At 44.6% G+C, this 22,959-nt stretch overlaps 1 protein-coding gene across 2 annotated transcripts; it reads right to left on the bottom strand.

The window, feature by feature from the left end:
- Nucleotides 1-1,205: 1,205 nt before the first annotated feature.
- On the bottom strand, nt 1,206-22,148 carry ano10b (anoctamin 10b). 2 transcript variants are annotated; one of them, XM_080737652.1, is made up of 15 exons: nt 22,034-22,148; nt 20,026-20,270; nt 19,331-19,504; nt 18,799-18,936; nt 15,246-15,362; nt 14,561-14,677; nt 12,333-12,680; nt 11,212-11,394; nt 10,941-10,996; nt 10,626-10,700; nt 10,277-10,441; nt 4,070-4,261; nt 3,807-3,944; nt 3,462-3,587; nt 1,206-3,094 (listed from the first exon to the last, which is right to left on the bottom strand). In XM_080737652.1, exons 2-15 carry the CDS (start codon nt 20,261-20,263, stop codon nt 3,089-3,091), a joined length of 2,073 nt encoding a protein of 690 aa, XP_080593778.1. In that variant the 5' UTR covers nt 20,264-20,270; nt 22,034-22,148; the 3' UTR covers nt 1,206-3,088. The 2 variants fall into 2 exon arrangements, with proteins under 2 accessions (XP_080593778.1, XP_080593779.1); XM_080737653.1 differs by lacking the exon at nt 22,034-22,148 and adding an exon at nt 20,600-20,653.
- Between the last annotated feature and the right edge of the window lie 811 nt (nt 22,149-22,959).

The raw sequence follows: 22,959 nt of genomic DNA, 5'->3' as shown, positions 1-22,959 counted from the left end.
ACCATTCTGGCATGGAGGCCAAGGAAGAACCTCTGCTCCTAATGTTATAGCGCCACCAGGAGGCCGATTTTTGCTAAACACATCTTTTGATATTACTCCTGCAGATTTTGGCCAAACCTCACACAAATCAGTACAGAGTACACATGATATCTATATGGTAATGTGATGAAGACTCTCGGATTTCTCCGAGACACAATGACCAGTAACCAGGCGTGTCGTTGCCAGGATTTTATCTGAAGCAAACGCGGAAGTCAAAGTTCCTATGATTGGCCGCTAGTTGCGCTGTTTTCCCCCCGCAAGGTACCAAAAAGAATTTGTCTACATTGGACCCTATTCGTCTTCCCCTTTGATTTTCTAACCTTAATAAAAGTTGTCATAAATACTTTATGGTTCCTGTCGCTAGTGAAAAACTCCCTTTCAATCACCATGATATGCGTTTTGAGCAAATATGGTCCCATTTATGTTAAACTTGATGATAGATTTGCGGGGGGGGGGGAGGAGCTGATACCAGCCGGCTGTGTTCTTCTTCGTGTGCTGTATTTCGGGAGGCTCCGACCACATTCTCCCATGTATCCCTGCGATTCCACGTGACCGTTGGCAGCCAATAGCGTTCCTTATGATTCCTGGGGTACCTTTCAAACAATGATGGCGTCACCCATACAAGGGACAAGAAAACCTCATTTTCGCTGCATAGAAAGCAATGGTGTCGCGCCGTCCATATTTTTCTACAGTCTATGCCAGTAACGTATACACATTGACCAGTACCATGACATCTCTGTTACACAGTGCTGTGAGAGGATCCTAATGCCATCATAGTCCCCGCTGAGAAACGCTACAATAGAGGAACATCATGAGATTTGTTGTTAGATTTATGTATACTGTAGCTAGGCTATTAGTTGCATGGTCTGTGACCCACAAATTGAAATTTCCATTTGTCTTTCTTTTGACATAAAGAGTACATTATTGAGTAAAACCGTACTGTATGTATGACTGGTATTAGTCCTGTTTCTTTCTTTTAACACCAGAAACATTGCATTTGGAATAAGAATGGATTGTATACATTTTCTCTCCTCAGAAATACAAATATACAAATACAACTTTACTGGTGGTCATAAAGGAGCAACTGCTCTTTTATTTCACTTAATTAAAACGTACCATATAAAACAATATAAAACTAAAGGAATACAGCAAAGAAAGGTGTGAATATACAGTATGTCTTGGCTTGGAATTAATATAAAACAAACCTACCGGTAACTTAAGATTGTATAATAATTCTCTGTGTTTTGTCTTTCCAATTAGACTGAATGAATCAAAAGTAGAGAACAACACACATGGTGCTCTCAGGTGGCGCAGTGGTAAAAAGTGCCCGTCCGTGCAGAGGTCCGGTCGTGGGTTCAAATCCACCGTGGTGCATCCGGCTTTGTCGAGCATCTATACAAACATTTGCCCGTGTTCGGGGGAGCAATATGTGTCACTGACTCACTGCACTGTATTTCCTAGGGGCTGGAACGGCACCTGTCAACAGGGAGTGTTGGGCAGGAGCAGAGTTGCCGTAGTCTTGGGTCGCGAGCCCCCGACGACCCATATCTTTTTCTGCCCTGTGTCACGCCTGTTACGCACACGCAAATGCACAAGTGTGCATGCGTGGGCACGCGAGAATGCGTTCCACAACTTTGAATCCACTAACTTTGGGAGAGACAAGTACCCTGTCTGGGCTGGCTAAAGTACCGTGGCTACTTACTTAGGAAAACAATAACAGGTTTAGGTGGGGGCAGGTATAGCCTACTATACGTCCTCACAGACATACAGTATGGGGCAGCGTCCCCAGGTCTTGACCAGCTCTACACGGCTGACAGCCACACAGACAGCCAGCCCAGACAACCTGAGTAGCCTACAGCTGATACATTTGGAACCAGTCTGCCTGGCTGCTTGCTGCTTCACGCCGTGCTGCGGCATGAAGCAGCAAGCGTCTAGTGACGTCCCTAGATAAGCGACCCCCCAAACATTTAATCACTACTGCACCACTGGGCAGGAGAAGTAGCACGATGGCTCTACGTCTTCCTGGTGGGGGCTCCTCACTGGTAGGTGAGTCAGTAGGATACAACAGCAGTGACAACACACTAATGTGTGTGAGGAGGAATCAATTGGCATAACGACTAATTTTGGGAGAAAAAGGGGTAAACACTGGGGTAACACACTGGAGCACCTCGGACAATAAGGCTTTTTTATCAGGGTGCCAAGTTTACAAACACAGAAAGACTGATGTCTTTGTCTAAGTTTGTTTTGATGTAGTAGCATCTGTTCTTCTCTGTTTGTAATTGTATGCTTAGCACCTTAATAAAAAAGTGTGTTTTCTACTTTTGGTGCGGTTGGGTCCCGCTCCTGTTATGCACTGGACCTGCCTTCGCTTGAATTCCCTTTCTAGACTAAATGCATTTAACACTTAGTTACAAAATATAACACCAAAATAAAAAAATAATAAATAAATAAATAAAACATTGACACTCTACACTTGCACGTCACCACCATTGCAATATGCCAACTTGCAATCAGTCCCTGGCATCTACAGTGACTCAACCATCGAGTGTCACATTGCATGTTTCCTTTTTGGGAAACAACACTTCTATTGCAATATCCGTGATTAAATCTGGACAAATTGCACAGTTTCAAAACCTAGATTTTCCCAAACCATATTGATTTAAAAGTGATATATTCAATTAGCAATGTTGAAAACTCCAAAACACTTCAGCTGCTGTAAATTATTAATTGCACTTGCTGTGTAATAGCCATATTATACTGTACTCACTGTACATGTGAAACGAAGGTGCATTTTAAACTGAAGCACAGTACTGTACATTACATTGTGACAGCAACATAGATGCCTTATCAATACTTGAAATGTAGGCTATACATGTGTGGTATAGTAGCATTCTGCAGTCTGTATAATGGACCTTATTGTAGCCCCGAGACTGTAGTCCTTCTCTTCAGGGTTATGGGCCCAGAAAATACTGTGGTTCTGATACTCATTCTCTCATTCAGAACGAGAGAACAGAAAGCACCATCTCATCCATGTCAGCACGGATTCACTTCAGAGCTGTAGATAGTTGGAGGAACAGTAAGAGAGAGAGAGAGAGAGAGAGAGAGAGAGAGAGAGACACAGAGACAAAGACAGAGACAGAGAGAGAGAGAGAGAGAGAGAGAGAGACACAGAGACAAAGACAGAGACAGAGAGAGAGAGAGAGAGAGAGAGAGAGAGAGAGAGAGATGCCTTGTTCAGTGATATTGATATGGTTACCAGTGTTGAATTCTCAGCCCTGCCAAATATGAAATGTTACAAAAATGATGTTGCTGTGTGTGTTTGTGTGTGCGCGTGTGCGCATGTGTGTGTGTGTGTGTGTGTGTGTGTGTGTGTGTGTGTGTGTGTGTGTGTGCGTGCGTGCGTGGTGTATATTCTGACCTACCGGTACTACCGGCTCCCTCAGGGCCAGCATGGATTTGAACTCAATCTTCTGTCTCTGAATTCTCACCCAGGCCGGTTCATCTGGGATCAGGAAGGCCAGCACCATCTTGATCAGGATTAGAATATGCTGCAAACACACACACATACATACACACAATACATAAAATACTGTATATAGAATAATGATTTGTGCTTTACTTTTAATCTCGGAAATATTACAGAGGATAAGAGTCTAAATTATTATTCACTATATTGATCTCTGACGGATGTGGCCGAATTCTGCACGAGAGAAAAGTCAGAGGCTTTAAAGTGGACAAAGCGTTACATTCAACCTCTCCCATCATACCTCAAGCAGGACAGCCATTAGCAGGATGTTGGTGCTACTGAATCCGCCCTCCTGACAAAACTCTTGTAATTGTGGTGACAGTAGCAGCAGCCAACAGTTGGATATGACAGAGACAAAGCTCAAAATCTCAAATGCTGTCTGAAACGAAAAAAACAAACAAATAGAATTTAACATTTAAGCAAACATATCAGCTCACATTGCCAAATGGCAATTGATGTTCGTTCAAGTCTTTTCCGTGTTGAATTTAGTTTTAGACGCCTGACCTGCCAGACTCCCATGCCAGTCACGGGAGCAGAGAAGGGCTTGCGGAATAGATTGCAGATCTTGTAGGCGTCCGACCGTATCTCTGTCAGATTATTGATGAGCAGCAGCATGGCTGTCAGAGGGTACACGCATGAGAAAAGACTCAAGTACCCAAACTGCACCAGGAGCTCGATGTACTCTGCAAACAGGCCCTGAAGCAAGACAAGGGAGAGAGAGGCTCGCTGTGATATAGTGCGACGATTCGTAAGGATCAAAGCGAGTTCAGGGGGCGGTCCCAAGGGAGCGCACGCGCGGAGGGGGGTGGGTCACTAGGTCCTGCCCCCCCCCTTACCCATAGTTCTTAGGGAAGTCAGATGGTGGGACTCAGTCTTGTTGCATAGCACTGCTGCTTGCTACCATGCGGCAGTACACACACAAGTGCCACACTTGTTGCTTGCAGGTAGCTGTGCTGCTGCCCACCGCTTGGAGAGGGTGCCTAACTTGGCTGAGTATTTCTGTCTGTTTCTGCTATTTTTCTATCGCTCAATTCATGTATGTTCAATGACCATACATGAAGCTAGTTAACATTTGTTTGTTAGGTTTCTTTAGAACTTGATTATATTGTGTTTTTCTCTAGATAGATATCCATTTACATTGTTATATTGCTGTTAATGTACTGACCTATTATCTTGTTTATTATTGCGATGTTGTATCTGCTTATTGTAAGTCGCTTTGGATTAAAAGCGTCTGCTAAATGCCTAAACTGTAAACTGTAAACTGTAAACTTAGCTGCCAAACTAAGAAGCTGTGTTCTTGGCCAGGTTGTATGGGAAGTTTGAGATTGTTATTCTGGTAATCGCTGAATTCTAAACTGCTGTTTCAAGGTTCAGATTTCTTGCTATCGTTGCTGGTGCCTAGCTGATTTCTGTACTTTCAGTTTGTTGCTAAAGCTATTTCAAAGGTGATACAGGCTTGCTAAAGTTGCTAAAGGTAAACTCAGTATCATAGAAGTTGGCTGTGGCTACGGGCTAAATGCTAACTTATTTCGTGCCCTGGTGGGCCTTTACTGGGCTACCATGAGTTAAAGTAATCTCAGTCGTTGGGTTGTCGATAACCATGTCAGTACTTTGCAACGGCGCGGGCCGTATCGGCTAGCGCGGAACAACAGGTTTAATGTATAGTCAGCTAGGAGCTAGCTGGTGGCTATTGCTAGCCGGCTATTTCGGTAAGGATGCTGTTAGCTGGTAAATCAATGTGCTAGCCATATCAAGGCATAGAGCGGCGAGAGCCGCGTGAAAACACAGCCCCGTAGCAGGTAATGAATCACGCTAGGAGGATTCAGTTTGTAGGTTGCAGGTGTCTGTAAACGGCAGAGTTCACCTAGCTCCTGAGCTAGCCGAGTCACGTCAAGCGGTGATTTACGGCATGACGTTCGGCAGCAAATACTAAGCGCTGCGTGTGGGAAATGTAGTTCTCTATCATGCCAAGCCTCGGCGTCGTGCTAGTAGCAAGCTTCGCCCGCAGCGTGCTTAATCTAGTTAGTATGGGGCTATATTGCTTCTGCCTCGCCTCAGGTTATGTGTATGTTTTCCTCTTTTTGCACTGTCTGGCCGTCTTAACAGCTGCTGCTTATGAGGTGCTAGTTGCTATACCTTAGCAGCTACTAAATGGTTCCTGTCGCTTCTTGGACCATAGTAGGGCTGCTGCCATTTATCGTGGCATAGAAGCCCTCGCGGGAGGAACTATTAAAAACAGTATTCGCCTCTCTTTGAGAAGCCTATTAAGGATGTTTTCCGTGTGAGCTCCTGGGAGGAGGAAAACCCGCAGGCTATACAGTTTACGTGCGAACTTGTTTTGCTTCCGCTAACACAGTCGTGCCTGTCTGTCCTGACGTCACCAGTTGAACTCGCTAGTGCATGCAGGGAATCGTAGTCTACTCTAAATGCTCGATAGACCACCCTCCCTCCCTCCCATCCAGCTAAACATTCTCTTGATCAGCATCCATCAGCTGTAGCTTTTCCTCGCATCGTAGGCTTTTAGTTGATAAGTTCTAAGTTGTCAGCGGTACTGCTATACTAAATGCTATAAAAACCAGCAAGTTATTGTTTCTACTGCATGTCAAGCTGTTACCAGGGTGTTGAGTGTTTTCTGCTAACATGTTGTCATTACTGCTCCAGTATGGCAGCTCCAGGCTAAAGCGGCACAGGTCCAGCTAAATCACTTTCTTAACAGCGTCTCGCTGCGGCGGCTATAAGGGCGCGGCTAACACCAGGTCTACGTTTTAACTTCAGGTTCCTAACTAAAATCATGTTTATTTTTCAGGTTTCCTAACCCTAACATCAGGTCTATCTTTCAGCTTCGGGCTAAAGCCGACGCATAGCGACAGCTACAGCAGGTCGTCTTTGCAGCGTCGCACGGCAGCTGCGGGGTGTTTCTACTGCATGTTAAGCTGCTACCAGTGTTTCAGAAGTTAAAGGGGTTTAACTCAAATATTTGTTGCAAACTAAGGTTATAGTACTGGGTCACATAGCACACCGTATGTTCTAGTGGTGTTTCCGTAGCCGCTGCACTTGGCTTCAGTACTGTTTTCCTTCAGCTCATGCTAAAGCTAATACTTGCTGGTTGCTATTCATCCTGTCTATTATTCCAGCTTCAGGCCGGCGCGGCTGCAGGCCCACGGCTAGGACAGCAGGTTATCATGGCAGCTTTAGCTGCAGGTTCCACTAATCATGTCATGAAGGTTATGTTTCTAGCTTCGTCTAATGCTGTGTGCGGCTGGGAGTCCAGTCGGGAGTCGGTCGGCACCACGGAGGGTATCGCTGCGACGGCCACAGCTGCTTCCGCTGCTGCCTTGGGACAGCCGGCCCGCCAGCCTCCTGACTTCCCGGCGGCCCGCGAGCCCACGACGGAGGCACGTAGGGCACAGGCTCATCTTCCGGGGGGAGCGGCACACCGACACCGCCGTCACGCCGCAAAGGAACGCCAGTTCTAGCGCCAACGGCGGGAGCCAGTTTTCTCGCCAGCGAAGGCTGCCCTGGAAGCACGGCGGAGCCAGACTCTAGCAGGTAAATAGCAGCGCATTTGCTTGTTAAGTTCTGTCAGGGTGCAGTCGCTCTAAGCTGGGGAATTTACGCATATCGGTTGGGCCACGTTTTGGTATGGTTTGACTTTAAAAGTCAAGAGATGGGTTGTAGAGTTTCTTATGTGTGCATCAGCAAACTCTGCAGCAGAACTAACTCACTTTTTCGTCCTGTATTTCCATGCTGAAACACCTGGCTGTCCGCCCGATGTCTGCCCCAACGACCCTCTGTTCCATGACGCATGCTGGTTCGCCGCGAGACTGAGGGAGGAGGGCCAGAGTGAAGGCGTCGCGCCATCTCTCTACACACCGCATTCCCTGCGGAGCGGAGCAGTTTCGGCAGCGGTGCCCCGGGCGCGGAGCAGCTTCAGCGGCGGCGCTCCGGGCGCCCTCGGGCTCAGCCAGATGCCCTGAGGAGCCACACTCTAGCAGGTAAATAGCAACGCATTCGCTTGTTCGATTCTGTGAGCGTTCAGCCGCTCTCTAAGCTTGCTAATAATAGGCAACCATAGTTACATGGCAGCGTCTTACTTGTACTGGATGTTGGGCTTTAGCCGCTCTCTAGGCTTGCATAGCTTGCCTTTAAAGGTCAAGACGGGTATCTCGTGGAGATTCTCATATGTGCAGCAGCAGACTCTGCAGCAGAGCGCTCCGTGGGCTGCGAAAATTTCTCTGTGATCCTAAAAGTCAGCGTCCTTAGGCGTGGTTTCATTGTTATGGTCAGCTAAAGCTAAGATTGTAATTTCTGCGGCAAGCACATGCGGTCACCAAGGCCAGGCTTAAGATGCGACTAGCACATGGCCTCTGAAGATTGCAGCTCGCAGTTTAAGCAGGGAAGGTACACCAGTGTCAGTCGCAGAACTAACTCTCCCTTCTGTCCTTTCATGTCCATGCTGAACACCGGGCCGTCTGCCCGACGTCCTCGTCACACGACCCCCGGAGAGAGCTGCCAGATTTGCGGCCCACCCCTCTTCACTCTGCATTCTCTCCGGATCGGAGCAGCCACACCACCAGCACTTCTGGTGCCCTCAGCTAACTCAAGATCCTGCACGCCAAGCTATCAAGCACACACAACACAGGACTGACCGAAGCGTAATGGTTCCAAGCTGGAGTTGGACGCGTTTCAGTTAACGCTTCTGCTGCTGATGTAAATAGTGCTGCAGGCACTATTAGCAGGGTTGTTCCATAGGGTTTTATTTTGCATCGCTGCGAGTTATAAATTCTATCATGCAAAAGCTAGGTGGTTGCTGGGGTGTTAGTTAGGTAGGATGTGAAGCTGTATGGCGCTGTAGTTATATGAATTAAAGGTTCATCGCTGCTTCTGGTTCTGCTGTCTATATATATATACGTCCATGTTGCTGCTCCCGCTTTTCTCTAGGGTGTTTTAGTATGGCTTCAGTCAGATTGCAGTATATCGTTATAGTCAGCAGTACCACCTTCCTCACCGTTGGTTCGGTCTGCCAGCTGCTAACATTCTTAATTATTAAATTGCTTTAGCAGTACTTATAGCGTTTTTGGCAAGCTGCCAATATCATTGCTTAGTATTTTGCCTTAGTAATATTCGCTCTGCCAGATGCTAATATGCTTAATTATTATTTTTGCGTTAGCAGGAAGGCAGTTCATAGTTTGCCCCGCAGTAATGATAACTTAATCGCTAGAGTCACAGCAGAGCTGCCTTCCTCGCAGTTGGCTAGCACTGGCATGGGATTCTGAGATTTTGGCGTGCTTTGGGGGTTTGTAGTTTTGGGGGGTATCGGGCCAGGGCTCGCTGTAATTAGATTATGCCCTCGATGCTCATGGTAACATGAGGATCGTGGGTTCAGCGAGCCATGGCCCGAGGCAGAACCCCATGCCAAACCATGCTAACTTAGGCTATAGATTCTATGCTGTCTTATAGTAGAGCTAAGGTAGGCTGCCAATACTATGTGCTTAGATATAGGCTTAGATTCTATGCTGTCTCTATAGTAGGGTGCTCAATATGCCATGTTGTGTGATGCTTGCTTTCTGCTTCATTCTGGTCAATAAAGTATATCTTAACCCAAGTGATCGTCTCCTGAAATAGTGCGACGATTCGTAAGGATCAAAGCGAGTTCAGGGGGCGGTCCCAAGGGAGCGCACGCGCGGAGGGGGGTGGGTCACTAGGTCCTGCCCCCCCCCTTACCCATAGTTCTTAGGGAAGTCAGATGGTGGGACTCAGTCTTGTTGCATAGCACTGCCCCGCCACCACCCCAGCGCCACCTTCAGGTTCTGCCTTAGATCCCCCTCGGGGGGTATCGGGCCAGGGCTCGCTGTAATTAGATTATGCCCTCGATGCTCATGGTAACATGAGGATCGTGGGTTCAGCGAGCCATGGCCCGAGGCAGAACCCCATGCCAAACCATGCTAACTTAGGCTATAGATTCTATGCTGTCTTATAGTAGAGCTAAGGTAGGCTGCCAATACTATGTGCTTAGATATAGGCTTAGATTCTATGCTGTCTCTATAGTAGGGTGCTCAATATGCCATGTTGTGTGATGCTTGCTTTCTGCTTCATTCTGGTCAATAAAGTATATCTTAACCCAAGTGATCGTCTCCTGAAATACTGTGAGGGTTTAGTCTACAGTATATACAGTAGATTACACACACACGCACACACGCACACACACACACACACACACACACACACACACACACACTAGGGCTGTCACGATTATGACATTTTACATGACGATTAATTGTCACTCAAATAATTGCAATTAACGATTTAATTGTGTTTTTGTCGTTCACAATTACATTTCTGTTTGGCTTGTAGGCTTTGAAGTTGCACATGGCAGATATGACACATAACCTAAATATACAAAGAAATGACTAACATATTTGACAACTTTACACTATAAAAAGAACATTGATAGTGGAAATAGCCAATCTACAAGCTCACAATGTGTCGCATTGCGACGCATTGTGAGCTTGTAGATCTGCTATTTCTACTATTTTTTAAATGTTATATACATATCACATATACATATCTAAACATTTTTCAAAATGTAAACGATTATGACGATTATCACAAAATGATTGCGATTATGTCAAATAATTGCGATTAGACGATTATGTAATAACTGTGACAGCCCTAACGCTCGCTCACTCACTCACTCACTCACTCACTCACTGGGAAGGCTGGCAGTTTGCCTTGGTTCCTGAGTTTGTCCTCCTGGGGGTCATCTTCGTGGTCAGTCCTCCGGGGGGCACTAACGAGTAGATCCACCAGGTATGGAACGACCACCTCTGTCACCTGATTCACCAGCTGGGTAACGATCAGCAGAGATGCTAGACGCTTCAGAGAGAGAGAGAGAGAGAGAGAGAGAGAGAGAGAGAGAGAGAGAGAGAGAGAAGTGGGTCTTGCGCTCAAAGGTTATCATATACATACCATAGACATACAAAGACTGTGCAAAGTCATGGATGTTGTGTTTCTGAATTTGGAAGAACAAAGTTTAATACATAACATTAAGATAAATTACCTTACGAAGCAGGGGAAGATCCTGTTTGTAGAAAGCAATATGGAAGAGCACAGCAAAGTAGTTGAAGAAGGTAAACTGGAGCAAAGAGAGAAGAACATGATAGCTGAGCAAGGTCATTACATTGTGTATCAAGTGGATATGTTATGCATATAAATAAAACATGTCCTCCAGGAATACAAAGCCTGAGAGGAGAGAAGAGGAGAGGAGAGGAGAGGAGAGGAGAGGAGAGGAGAGGAGAGGAGAGGAGAGGAGAGGAGAGGAGAGGAGAGGAGAGGAGAGAAGAGAAGAGGAGAGGATAGGAGAGGAGAGACTAACCAGCAGAACTTTAGCAGTGTGGTGGTTTTGGAAGGCTGATTCTTCTCTGTGGTTCTCTGAGAGGAAAAGAACATGGCTTTGATTGACAATTCATGTGTGTGTGTGTGCGCGCGCGCGCGTGCGTGCGTGCGTGCGTGCGTGCGTGCGTGCGTGCGTGCGTGCGTGTGTGTGTGTGTGCATGCGTGTGTGCGTGTGTGTTACATAAATACATGTAAAGATCATAAATACCTTTCTCTTCTCCACGTCTCTCGATTCCCTCTCTCACACTTACCCCACTCAGTCAGGGTCAGAGCCACAGATCTGTAGACGGTCCCCAGCATGTTGGTGTAGATGATGTGACTTATAGAGGGCACGTAGAGCAGGACTTGAGACAGCAAGGAATCCCACTCCCGGTGCAGCCCTTGCGCCTGGGCCTCCCCCCAGTAGAAACCCAGCATACCCAGCACCACCAAGCCTACAGGACGGAGGAGAGGAGAGGGAACGATGTGGTGATGAGAAGCAGGACATTACGCTGTTAACAGCTTACTTAGCAATTGTCATGTTTCACTTTGAATATACAACATACCTACTACAACAGTGGTTCTCAACCTTTTCAGGCCGCCACCGCCGCGACCCCCAAAATAATCATATTTTAACTGGGGACCCCCCACCCTGCACAAGCACTTGGAATTGTAGGAGTTGGCGTTGCATTTAGTTGGACTCGATCCATACCATTGTGAAAATAGCCGATCTACATGCTCACAACGCCTCACAACGCGAGGCGTTGTGAGCTTGTAGATTGGCTATTTTCACAATTTCTGTCTCTAGTATTTGACAATTTGACTAATATTTGACCAGAGGTACTAAAAAGGTCTAAAATGTCCTTAAATTGTCACTAAGGAAATGTGAGATACCCTGTATACACTTATACTGTATGTTGGTCTGTTTACTGTCGAGTGAGAAAATAATGTTAACATTAAACTAAACATCTGGGGACCCCCAAAAATTATTTGGAGACCCCCCTGGGGGTCCCGACCTACAGGTTGAGAACCACTGTGCTACAATACGATCATGACACAAGGACAGTAGGGCAGCAACAGTTTTCAACTGATTTAATTGCTTATGCAAATAAGAATCAGTAATTGATCATTTAACAAGGTTATCGATTAATAATCAATCCCTATTTTGGGCAAGTCACTATAGGGCAAAAAGTTTCAAAAATGTCAACAACAAAAAAAAAGTGATAAAAGCCGATTTACAAGCTCACAAGGTTGTTGTGAGCCGCTGGTTTAAAAAAAGAAATGCAGGGCACCACTTGTGCAGCGAAGTATGAATAGTCACCAACACAATGATGGATAGACAGTGTAGCTGCATGTGTAACATAGCTGTGGGGAATTTAATTAGACCTCCTACCTAAAAACAGACACACCACAGGGAGCGAGCCCAGCGTCACACGCAGCTGCCTCTGCCAGTGGGGGAAAAGCGGCTCCACACGGCCGGTGACGGGGTTGACCCCCAGGTCGCCATGGAAGCCCGGCCGGGGCTCGGTGAAGCGCTCTGCGAGGTGCATGGACCCCCAGCGGTAGGAGAGAGAGGAGCTGCGCCGCTTCCACATCTCCATGACGACCGTGGACCACAGCATGCTGAACACGGCCTGGATCATGTGGCCGCTGACTGTGAGCGAAGCTGAGTCATCGTTGCCACCACTGCTGGGCTGCGCTGAGCCAGAGAGAGACTCCAACGCCTCCTTCTGGACACCCGCTGAATGACGTTTCAATAACATAATAACATGTAAATCCACTGATTCTCAAGCTTTTCTGGATCAGGGCCCCAATTCAAAATCTCTGAAGCGCTTGCCGCCCGCATACTAGCATTCTTTAAATTTCCATTTAGCATAATCACAATGAAAACTTACTTTTCAAAGTTTAAAAGAAACACAATTTCATGATGTTTAAAAAAGAAAAACATTATGTTATCTTATCATTAAGATCGTAGTTGTGTTTGCCAATTACTTGCAATATCCTCACAGGTCACAGTGGCCCCCGACCCACAGGTTGAAGAACCACTGTGTTAAACCTACTCTGCTGCACGTCAAGCTATCTGTCATGTGATAACAAGACATCTTGTGAAATTAAAATGTTGTCAACCAATCATCAAGGACGATGATACACGAAAGAAGAATAAGGCATGTTGACTGATGTACATGTCAGTTTCCTCTTCTGGCTATTCATTAGTCCGACTTCATTCCATCTTCCATCGTCTACTATGTAAACCTTTTGTTCAGTTTTGGTGGCACGCACTTGGTCAAATCGACCGGCTTCATCAGGACATGCATGTGTGCTATTTTTAGATACACTATATATTTATAGTTTAATTATACATTTATTTGTGAATTGACTTTAATTAAAATGTAAACTTTTCCCAAATATGGATTATTATCCCAAGGGGGAAAATCAGATATCTGACATCATAAACCACATGAGACTGACACTACTATGATCCAGGTCTTATGCCTTAACTTCTTTGCCTTTTTTTTTACTATTTTGAAAAACATTTTTAAATACTTCAAATGCTGATCTACACCTGCACGTTGTGAGCTTGCAGATCAGCTATTTGAAATATAAAAAAAAAAAATGTATATATAGTAAAAAAAAAAGGCAAAGAAGTTAAAGGGCCTACACCATGCTTTTAAAACTATATTTTTTGTATAAATATATGCTCAAAATTGAGTCTTAGACAGGTTTTAACCCTCAAAAAACACTCTGACCATTCTTTTTGTTTGTTCTAGCTCTACTATAATGAGGCTCTCCAGCTGCAATACCAAAACGGCCTCTGTTTGCTCAGGGGCGCATCTAGTGGGGTTTTTCCAGAAAAAAAAGAAGTTTTTTTTTTTTTAAAGTTTTTGAAAAAAAAAGTTTTTTGAAAAAAAATGTTTTTTGAAAAAAAAAAAGTTTTGAAAAAAAAAAGTTTTGAAAAAAAGTTTTGAAAAAAAAATTTTTTTTGATTTTTTTTTTTTTTTTACTCTGAAAAAAAAAACGGGAAACGAGAGTGACGTCACTCTCGTCAACTCTCAGAACAGCACTGTTCTGAGAACCCGTGGAAAGCTTTTCATCTCTGTCTGCCCAAAACCAGAGAAAGACACAACGGTCAGAAATAGGACTTTGTGAGGATAGAAGGTGCCAGTGGGACCCCAAAAAAAGGTTTTAAAATAGAAAAAGTGAAAATTCATGGTGTAGGTCCTTTAAGGCATAAGGCATAAGATCTGGATCATAATAGAGCCCAGTATGTCCATATATGGGCTTTCTAAGGTATAGGCTTAATATTGATGACATCAGGGATCTCCATTTATGGGCATAAAAGGGTCAAGGACTGACACAGAGATCTCCATATATAATACGGCCATTACTTTATTTGTGAATTAATTTTCCCCATTTACTTGAATGGGGAAAATTCAAATGGTAAGAGGAAATTCATTTGCGAAATTCGCGTCACGGCAACCAGAGTTGCAATTTCCAATTGCATCTTTCTAGTTGCATATTGTTTTGGGTTGTTTTTTGTTTTTTTGTCCTATGATGCAAAACACAAAGACAGCCACGGCGAACGATAGCACGAGTACAGAAATACAGACACACTTACAGTACCTGAGAAGTAAGTGAGTGCTACGCCCAGTATGGCTGGAGGCAGGAGAGACCAGGTGTAGAAATCCAGGAAGCTGAAGTAGAACGCCACGGTGCCTCCGAAATACGCCTGGACCGCATCTGAATGAACAGAGGAGCACAGATGGTATACGTTCTCTGTGATTTAATTTAGGCCTAGAATTATTGAATGCTTTAACCAGTGAAAAATAGCAGATATACAAGCTCACAGCGCGGCACCGAGTGCCGCGCTGCGAGCTTGTAGATCTGCTATTTTTGGAAAAAGTCGTGAAAATGTGTGCAAATCTTTGAATATATGTATTTTCAAAGTGAACGTTTGTAACTCAAATTTTGCTTCTGGGTGGTCCCTGGAACTAAATATTTTGAGATGCGGGTCCGTGGACAAATAAATATAATTTTGGGGGTCCTTCACATGAAAAGGTTTGAGCACCACTGACATAGTAGTCTCTCAAGAACAGACTAACTGAGCTCCATTTAAGTGAAAAGGACCTTTTCTTTGACGATGGCTGGCCAGATTGCTGACATAGAAACATAGGTTTTTAAAATAATCTTCGAAGGATTCAAAAGACACTTATAGAATCGGGTCAAAATTCAATATTTTACAAAACTGTGTGTGTGTGTGTGTGTGTGTGTGTGTGTGTGTGTGTGTGTGTGTGTGTGTTCCTCTTACCCAGTGGCTGTGCAAGCTGATTGGATGTGTACCAGGCCTTTCTGAGGGCCTTCAGTTTGTCTTGGTCATGGAGGGGCCACACGTCCACTATTACACCTGCCTTCTGCAGCTTCTGCCCTGAAATACATTTTTTTTTTAAACAATATTTTTATTGGTTCATTTTCTTTATATAGACAACAACAACACATACACATTTACACTCCGACATACCTCCCCCTCCCTCCACCCCCCTCCCACAAAATTACAGTTAAAGTTATGAAGAAAAAACAAACAAACATAACAAGAAAACAGACAAAACAAGACACTGGTGTGAATCCACGATCAACACTTGTAAAATTGTGACACTGAGTCACTAACCACAACTTAATTCCCCCTCCCCTCTCCCTCCCCCTCCTGTTGCAGTAGATTACCAACATTTGTCTGAATTACAATTTTAAGACTACATGTACTGTAGGTCAGAACCTAGTATGCCGTGATTTGAAAGGACGGACAGAGGGTACAAAACTCATTATGGAGCTCATATTACAAATAAAAGGATGTCTGTCATCTCCTCAATCATGACATTCTTTATGAGTGAACTATGAGTGCACTCTACAGACACTCCCTCTCTCTCTCTGGCATGTGCTGTCCAGAGGCAGTAAGTACTTACAACTATCCAAGCCGATGACGATAATTGTTTTGGAATTACATGCGAGAAGGCATGGGGCTGGCAGGAGCGTAAATCATTTTTCTGGTTTGCACATATCTATTTTTAGGGACAAATGCCAAGTGAAATTCTTGCACTGTAGAGCCGTGCAGATGATAATAAAAGGTTGGTTATTGCATGCAGCGTGTTTGTTGCTCTGCGATTGCCTAGTTCATTATTAGGGCAACCAGCCAACCAATTGTGTAACTTCATCAGTCAGTCAGTCAGTCAGAAACATAATTATATTATATAGTTGGTACAACGTATGTTCAGGAGGAAGACTACGCCTTCAAACAATAAGATTGTTTACCTTGCTCCTCACTTTACTCCCATCATGCTCTATTTCCATTCCTAGTTCACTCCTCTGGCAACAAGCTCCATCTATCACCATGGTAACAAAGTCAACTGCTCCAGCTCCAACCTTGCCACTCACGAGTGGCACTACTGCCACGGTAACTGATAGCACTCCACCTGAACTCCTTTCACCATAAGTGAGGAGTATTTAAACCTGCCAGGTTCACTCGCCACTTGTGCATTGGACTTTTCTCCCAGTATTCTCTGATCTCTCCTAGTCTTCATATTCCAGATGGGGGTCTCGGGAGTGATGACGTGTCCACAGGCGACGATGGATGCCATCTCTCCAGATCCCATGCCAAATACTCAGGGTCTCCACCCCTCTGGAACCCTCAGGGCTACTCCCTTCATCCCTCACTCCTTCTTGCGCCCCTAGTCCACCGGCACCTACCTAGAGAAACCACCATTAGAAAACGGAGGGTTCCCGAAGGGTTCCCAGTTCGTACCCGGGCTCCCCCAGAGTTAAGGGGAGCACACACTGAACGCGGACGGCTGCGCAGCGCAGCGGCGCGGTATTGACGCAAGTGAAGTGCTGCGCGGTAACCCCAACTGGACGTGGCGTGCTGCTACACAGCACATCCATTTCCCCTGGTGGGGAGAACCATGGGAGAACATGTTCAACGCGCGGCAACGCTGGAAAAATAGAACAGCGGCGTATCGGCGCGGCAGGCGAGGCGGCAGACCCACGGCTGCTCGCGTCTGACGCCGCCGGTGTGGGTTAGTTCATTGAAAATAATGGGGCCGTATGTTTTGACTCGGCGCTTCCGCGCCGCCTTCGCGTCCGGTGTGTCTTCCCCTTTAGTGTCGAAGAGTCCTTGAGCAAGACTCTGTACCCCTAATTGCTTGCATGGTTTCCTCTGCCATCGATGTATGAACTTGTGTGAATGGGTGAATGTAATGCACGATTTCTGTAAAGTGCCTTGGATAAAGGCACCATTTACCATTTACCTTCCTCGCCACCATCATCCTCTTCCTCCCCTCCTTTACCCCCCTTCAGCTCACCTCCATATGCCCATTCATCCTCACTCCCTCATCCCCACACCTTGCATCCTCACCTCGACATCCTCAACACATCATCATCATCAGCCCTCCCTTCCTCCCTATCTCTTCCCTCCTCACCCAATCATCTCCATCCATGCTTAATCAATCTTATATATATATTTAGACCTTCTTTTCTAAATAATAATAATAATAATAACTTTATTTATATAGCACCTTTCTAGACATGATGAGCCACAAAGTGCTGCACAAGCAAGATAATAAAACATGATAATAAAAACAAATTCAAAAGAGAGGCAAAAAAGACATAGGATGATCTAACATAATTACAACAAGAAGTAACCATGTATACAAGCAAATAAAACTAAATAAACATAAGCGAAAAGCTAAAAAGAACAAAAGGTTGTTTACAGGAATGCTTTTTGGAACAAATAGGTTTTTAAAAGTGATTTAAATAGCCCAAGGGACTCTGCAAGGCGAATGTTCTCGGGTAAAGCATTCCACAGTTTAGGAGCTCGGACAGCAAAGGCCCTTTGTAACAAGATTCGCTGTACGAACCTTTAGGAGCCCCATGCCTGCGGACCTAAGGTCACGAGGAGGGTCATACGGGGGCAGGAGCTCAGTGATGTAGCCCGGGGAAAACGGTGTTTGGTTTGAAGGCATGGTCTGTACAAGTGAACGGGCTGTCCCTGCTGTTGTGGTCCTGCCAAAAGTCAATGTGGAGCCAAGTGAACTGAATAAGTGTAAAGGCAGCTAACACATACCGTTGTTTTGTGTTGAGCTTGGCACATTTCCTGGAGCTCACACAGGTCTTCTTATTTTTTCACTCTCAAAAAGCACCTGCAATTTAGTGCATTTGAAACTACATTGCAGTGCACATCATGGGGTGATCACTGCTTAATTGCCTCCTGTGAATTGTTTTATTTTTATTTTTGTTTATTTTCTGTTTATTTTGTTGCTGAGTGAGGTCAGCAGACAAAGTGAAGTGAGTTTGATGAAAAAACCTGGGTGAAATGTGCCAATGTCAACCAGAAACTTCGGTAGAGCTGTATGCATCTATGCATGGTCAGTTGGTCACTGACACAAGGGCCTCGATCAACATGCCCAGCATCAAGCACAATAACAAACGTGCACTCAACTCGCTTGTACACAAATGCATGCGACAGTGGGTGGGTGGTAGTGCTGGGAATAACAATATCCTGATTGAATGGAGATAAGAGGGAACTGCTGAGCTCAGCAAGTAGCACACTGGCCTGGGTACTTGAGGGGTGCAGTTAACTCTCACACTACCTTTGTGCCTGTTACACTTTCAATTAATTATTCACTATCTTACACTTTTGACAGCAGAGACACCCAAATAGGAATACAGTTTACTCAAACATGGGTAACAAAATACAAAATAGCTTTTGCTGTATGGCGTGCCTACTTACGTCTACACGTCTAATTGAGGTTTGAATGGGAATATGCAAGCAGAGATGTTTGTAATCTATAAGCAAGCCAAAGGTCCACACTCACAGATGCTGTCTCTGCGTTGCAGGGTGAGCCTGTCAGACAGTCCAGGTATCCTCAGGTCCCTCTGTGCTCGCAGACCTTCTAGTTCATACTTCACTATGTACTGCCGTTCTGCCAGGGTCAGGAACACCTGCAGGTCATCTAACATACACACAGACACAATAGAATTAATTAATTAAGATAAGAATTAACCTTATAGACATGAACAACAATAACATAGTTTTGTTGGCAAATGTTATAACTATCTCTGTGTTTAATAACAGCAGAATTACCGGTATTTGTATACACACCGTATATATTTCCAAGATATGAAAGAATGTTATAGTCCCTCACCTTTTTCAAATTTCCACATGATAATATGTAAAGGGAACATTGTAAACTCTACCCATGACTTTGCCTGGTAACTATACAGGAAAGGTAGATTATTTTAAACCATAAACTATATGGCCCATTTAAGTTTAGCTAAAGTCCCTTCGAGCTAAACCAACAATAAAAGCATGAGTCAGACCAAGTTTCAAAGTCCCTCCACTTTTACCAGCATCTTTAAAGTTGTCTCTGTCGTGATAGGAGAAGGCGGCCATGTCTCCAGTACAGTAGGTCTTGCACAGCCCCAGCTCCTCAGTGGCACGCAGCAATGTACAGCCAGGAGCGGAGACCACGATGATGTCCCCACCAGCATCTTCACCAGGGTGGGCCAGTAATGCAGCACCTGGGGGGATAAGGGTGAGAACAGGCGGAATAGAAGCAGAGAGGTGAGAAGAGAAGAGTGTGTGTGTGCATGTGCGTGCACGTGCAGTGACTAGTAGTCTTGCGTGGCCAGACTGTTGCCTCCGCGATTTGCAAATGCTCCCGGCATACAGTCTGGGGCACGGAAATAGATACAATGAGTGCGAGATAGAGCGGATGTGACGCAACCGCTCCCTTGGTGCAGTAGCAATAACAAGTCCTACTGGAAGCGTTATGTCTCCTTTCAATATTTTTAGGGGTGTTATTTCGTCTTTCTCTGGTGTTGTTGTTGTCTGTGCGAGTGTGCTTCTGTTATGTTTCCAGTGGGACTATAGTTCCGTCAACTTCCGCGCAGCAGTGGCTACTTCCGATACTCGCCGTTCGGGAGCTGCCGTTCCAGACTCTATATAGCATTCGGAGATTGTGGAATAGTTGTCTGGCTACGCAAGACTAAGTAACTAGTGACCAATACGGTACTTAGTCGTTATTACATCATTTTCTCACCTCCATCCTTCACTGAAGCTTCGATAAGTTTGATGAGCCACTTCTTGGTCCCTTCTTGGACCCATCCTCCCAGCTGTACCAGAACCAGCGGTTCCACCTGATCTGACTCACAGCAAGGGCAAGTGGCTTTGGTCCAACCTGGCGCGATGCTCGTCCCTCTCACTCCACCCAGGGCCTTTTCTCCTGGACTCTGCCTCTTCTGTGTTGAGTCACCACCATCACCTTCAATCGAGGTCATGATGAGGCTATGAAAAGTGGAGTAAAAAAAAGTGGAGTTTAAAAAAAGAGAATAATAAAAAGAAAAGTATATGTACAGTATATTTAGCAAATGTAGTCTATACTACAAGAGTGGATCTACAGGTATGTCTGTCAAGACTAAGGCGATGACAAAACAAAAGATAACGCATGGTGGATAGTGTCATGCCCACACCCACAGGAGCTCACATAAACCTGTGCCCACTTCCACACCTCTTTCTACTGAGTATTGCCTCACTTATGCCACCATTCTCTGCCTGCTGATCAGAGCCAGTTAGCACACTTTTAACCTGTTATTCTGCCTGTATCTGGTTTATACCTTTGCCAGATCCCCAGTGTTTTGGAGCAGGACCGGACCCACTGACTACGGCTAAGCTTTACCCCTCTTGGACCAGGCGCCATGCGGACTGCCCCCTCAGAACAACAGTCAATAATGACTGTTGAACTTTGTACCTGCTTTGTGCCTGCTTTTGGGTCCTATATATGTTTGGTGTCCTGACAGATAGAGCTCTAGAAATAGAAAGTTGTTTTAAAGAACTATTATTAAACTCTTGCTCAGGCCACCAAGGCGTTTAAAAAGGTGTTGAAAGGTGTTAAAAGTAAAACGTGAACAATGCAAACCCCAAAATATCAGGCAAACGGGTTGTCAATTAAAAATTACATTTGTCATGAATAAGAAAATGTATTAGGTATTTTATTGTATTCTCTCTACTATTGTTCTTTTTCATGTTCTGTTCTTCAAATAATCCATGGAATGGTGTTTGTTATATTCTACATTAGTTAGCAAGTGTCAATAATCATGTTGGAACGATGACAGTTGGCAAATGTTATATGCCCCTGTTTAATAACAGGGGACACTTTGCATTTATACAGTACCTCCAAACATCATGAGTTGTGTAAACTCTTCCACCAGATGCTGTAGCAGACATTTATTACATTATTGTACAGTAAATTGTTTTCATACTTCAGTACAGTATGTACAGACAGTACAGTACTGATGGTATCATTTATGTAATATATGGTATATTGACATACATGATTTGACTAATGTAATATGCTGTACCAGAGATATAACTTCTACATTGCCATCTATGGTCACACATTAGTGGGTATCCAAATGAAGGGACAGTTACATGGTGGTGAACAGCAGAAATGAGAACATTGCTAGAAAAAGACAAGAGGGCAGGCATATAGTGCAATATATTACACACAGTACAGTTGACTGAGATTATTATGCATCGCCCTTGTGCAACATCTAGAGAGGAAACAGTGGTTAAAGCTAACAGCAGCCCTATTTCCTCTTGACAACACATCACAGCTGAACCAACAGAGATGAGAGGGAGAGAGAGAGAGTGCTGCATTGACAGTGACAGACAGACAGACAGACAGACAGACAGAGATCAGAGGTAGGAGGATAGTGTGTGAATACGAAGATCAAGTGAATGCAGAAGTGGTACAGATTTAGGCCTAATCCAGCTCGAGTTTTATGCAGCTTTGTGAAAGAGAGAGAGGAAGGGTAAGAAAGTGTGAGAGAGGAAGGGAAAGTGAGCATGACTCAGGAGACAGTAGCCATCCTACCAACTATCCAGTAGTGATGATGATATGAGACTATTCTGATCTGCAGTTGGTCAGCATGCAGGGTCCACACCCACTCCACAGAGTATTAACAGAAATAAAGACAGAGGTAGAGTTCATTCTATGTACTTTATCTGACAAGGGAGAAACAGAAAACAAGACACTTGCATGCACTTACCCTGTACGAGTGTGTGATCCACTTCTCCCCTGTGTCTGTCTTGTCTGTGTGCGTGGTGTCAGTGTGAATGTGTTTCTGAAAGTATTGTTTATGGCAGGAATGCGGAGAAACTTCCCCAGGCTAACAGGCCAGGGTGTGACTGTGGAGGGCTGTTTGGTTTACATCCACAGTCAGGCTCCTCCCTTGGCTTGGCCTGCTGCTTCTTCTTTCTCCCTGAACAATGCTGCAGCAGCTCCCAGGTCCTACTGCCCCACGCAGGCACGCCCCCCTGTCTCACCATAATCCAAGCATTTGTAAATTTTAACTGGGAAAAAAAGTACTCAAATGTTATACTTGAGTAAAAGTATCAATACTGCAATCTAGAAATACTCTGTTAGTAAAAGGAAAAAAAAGAAGTCCGGAATTAAAAATGTACTTGAGTAGAAGTACAAAAGTATTGGTATCAAAATGTAGGCCTACTTAAAGAAGGACCGTCATGGGGCACTGTCACTTTAAAAAGTAATCTTAAAATATTATTGTTTATGATGTCATTGTGAGAATTATAAGCCATTCAAATTAATTTACTGTAGGCCTACGACTACTGTATTGGTCAGCTGTTGTTGGGGGCGAGGGGCAGATTACACTGTGACATGAGTTTCAGACTATTTCAGACCGTTTTCAGAGAGACCACGTGACCTACTGTATCATACTATTATCATATCATATATTATCATACTATTATCATACTACTATAATTTTTTTAAAGGTAACCAGGTAACTTTGAGCCTACATTTTAAATATATCTTATATATAATCTTAATAGGCTATTTTGCATTATCATCCACTATATGATGTTGAGGTGTTTTCCTGCAGAAAGACACATCGACACATCCCTCTGGCTGTATTTTGGCTTTGTTGTTTCACTTTTTATTTATTTCACTGTTTAT

The sequence above is a fragment of the Nannobrachium achirus genome (assembly GCF_963921795.1).
Source record: "Nannobrachium achirus genome assembly, chromosome: 11".
In the NCBI taxonomy this organism is placed as follows: domain Eukaryota; kingdom Metazoa; phylum Chordata; class Actinopteri; order Myctophiformes; family Myctophidae; genus Nannobrachium; species Nannobrachium achirus.
This window is presented reverse-complemented; position numbering and strand designations above follow the sequence as displayed.

Coding starts and splice junctions, on each gene's coding strand:
- ano10b (XM_080737652.1), bottom strand. CDS start 20,263: ATGACCTCGATTGAAGGTGATGGTGGTGACTCAACACAGAAGAGGCAG. Junction 18,937..19,330: donor AGACAACTTTAAAGATGCTG/GTAAAAGTGGAG, acceptor TGTGTATGTTAG/ATGACCTGCAGGTGTTCCTG. Junction 10,442..10,625: donor ATCTTCCCCTGCTTCGTAAG/GTAATTTATCTT, acceptor CTCTCTCTGAAG/CGTCTAGCATCTCTGCTGAT.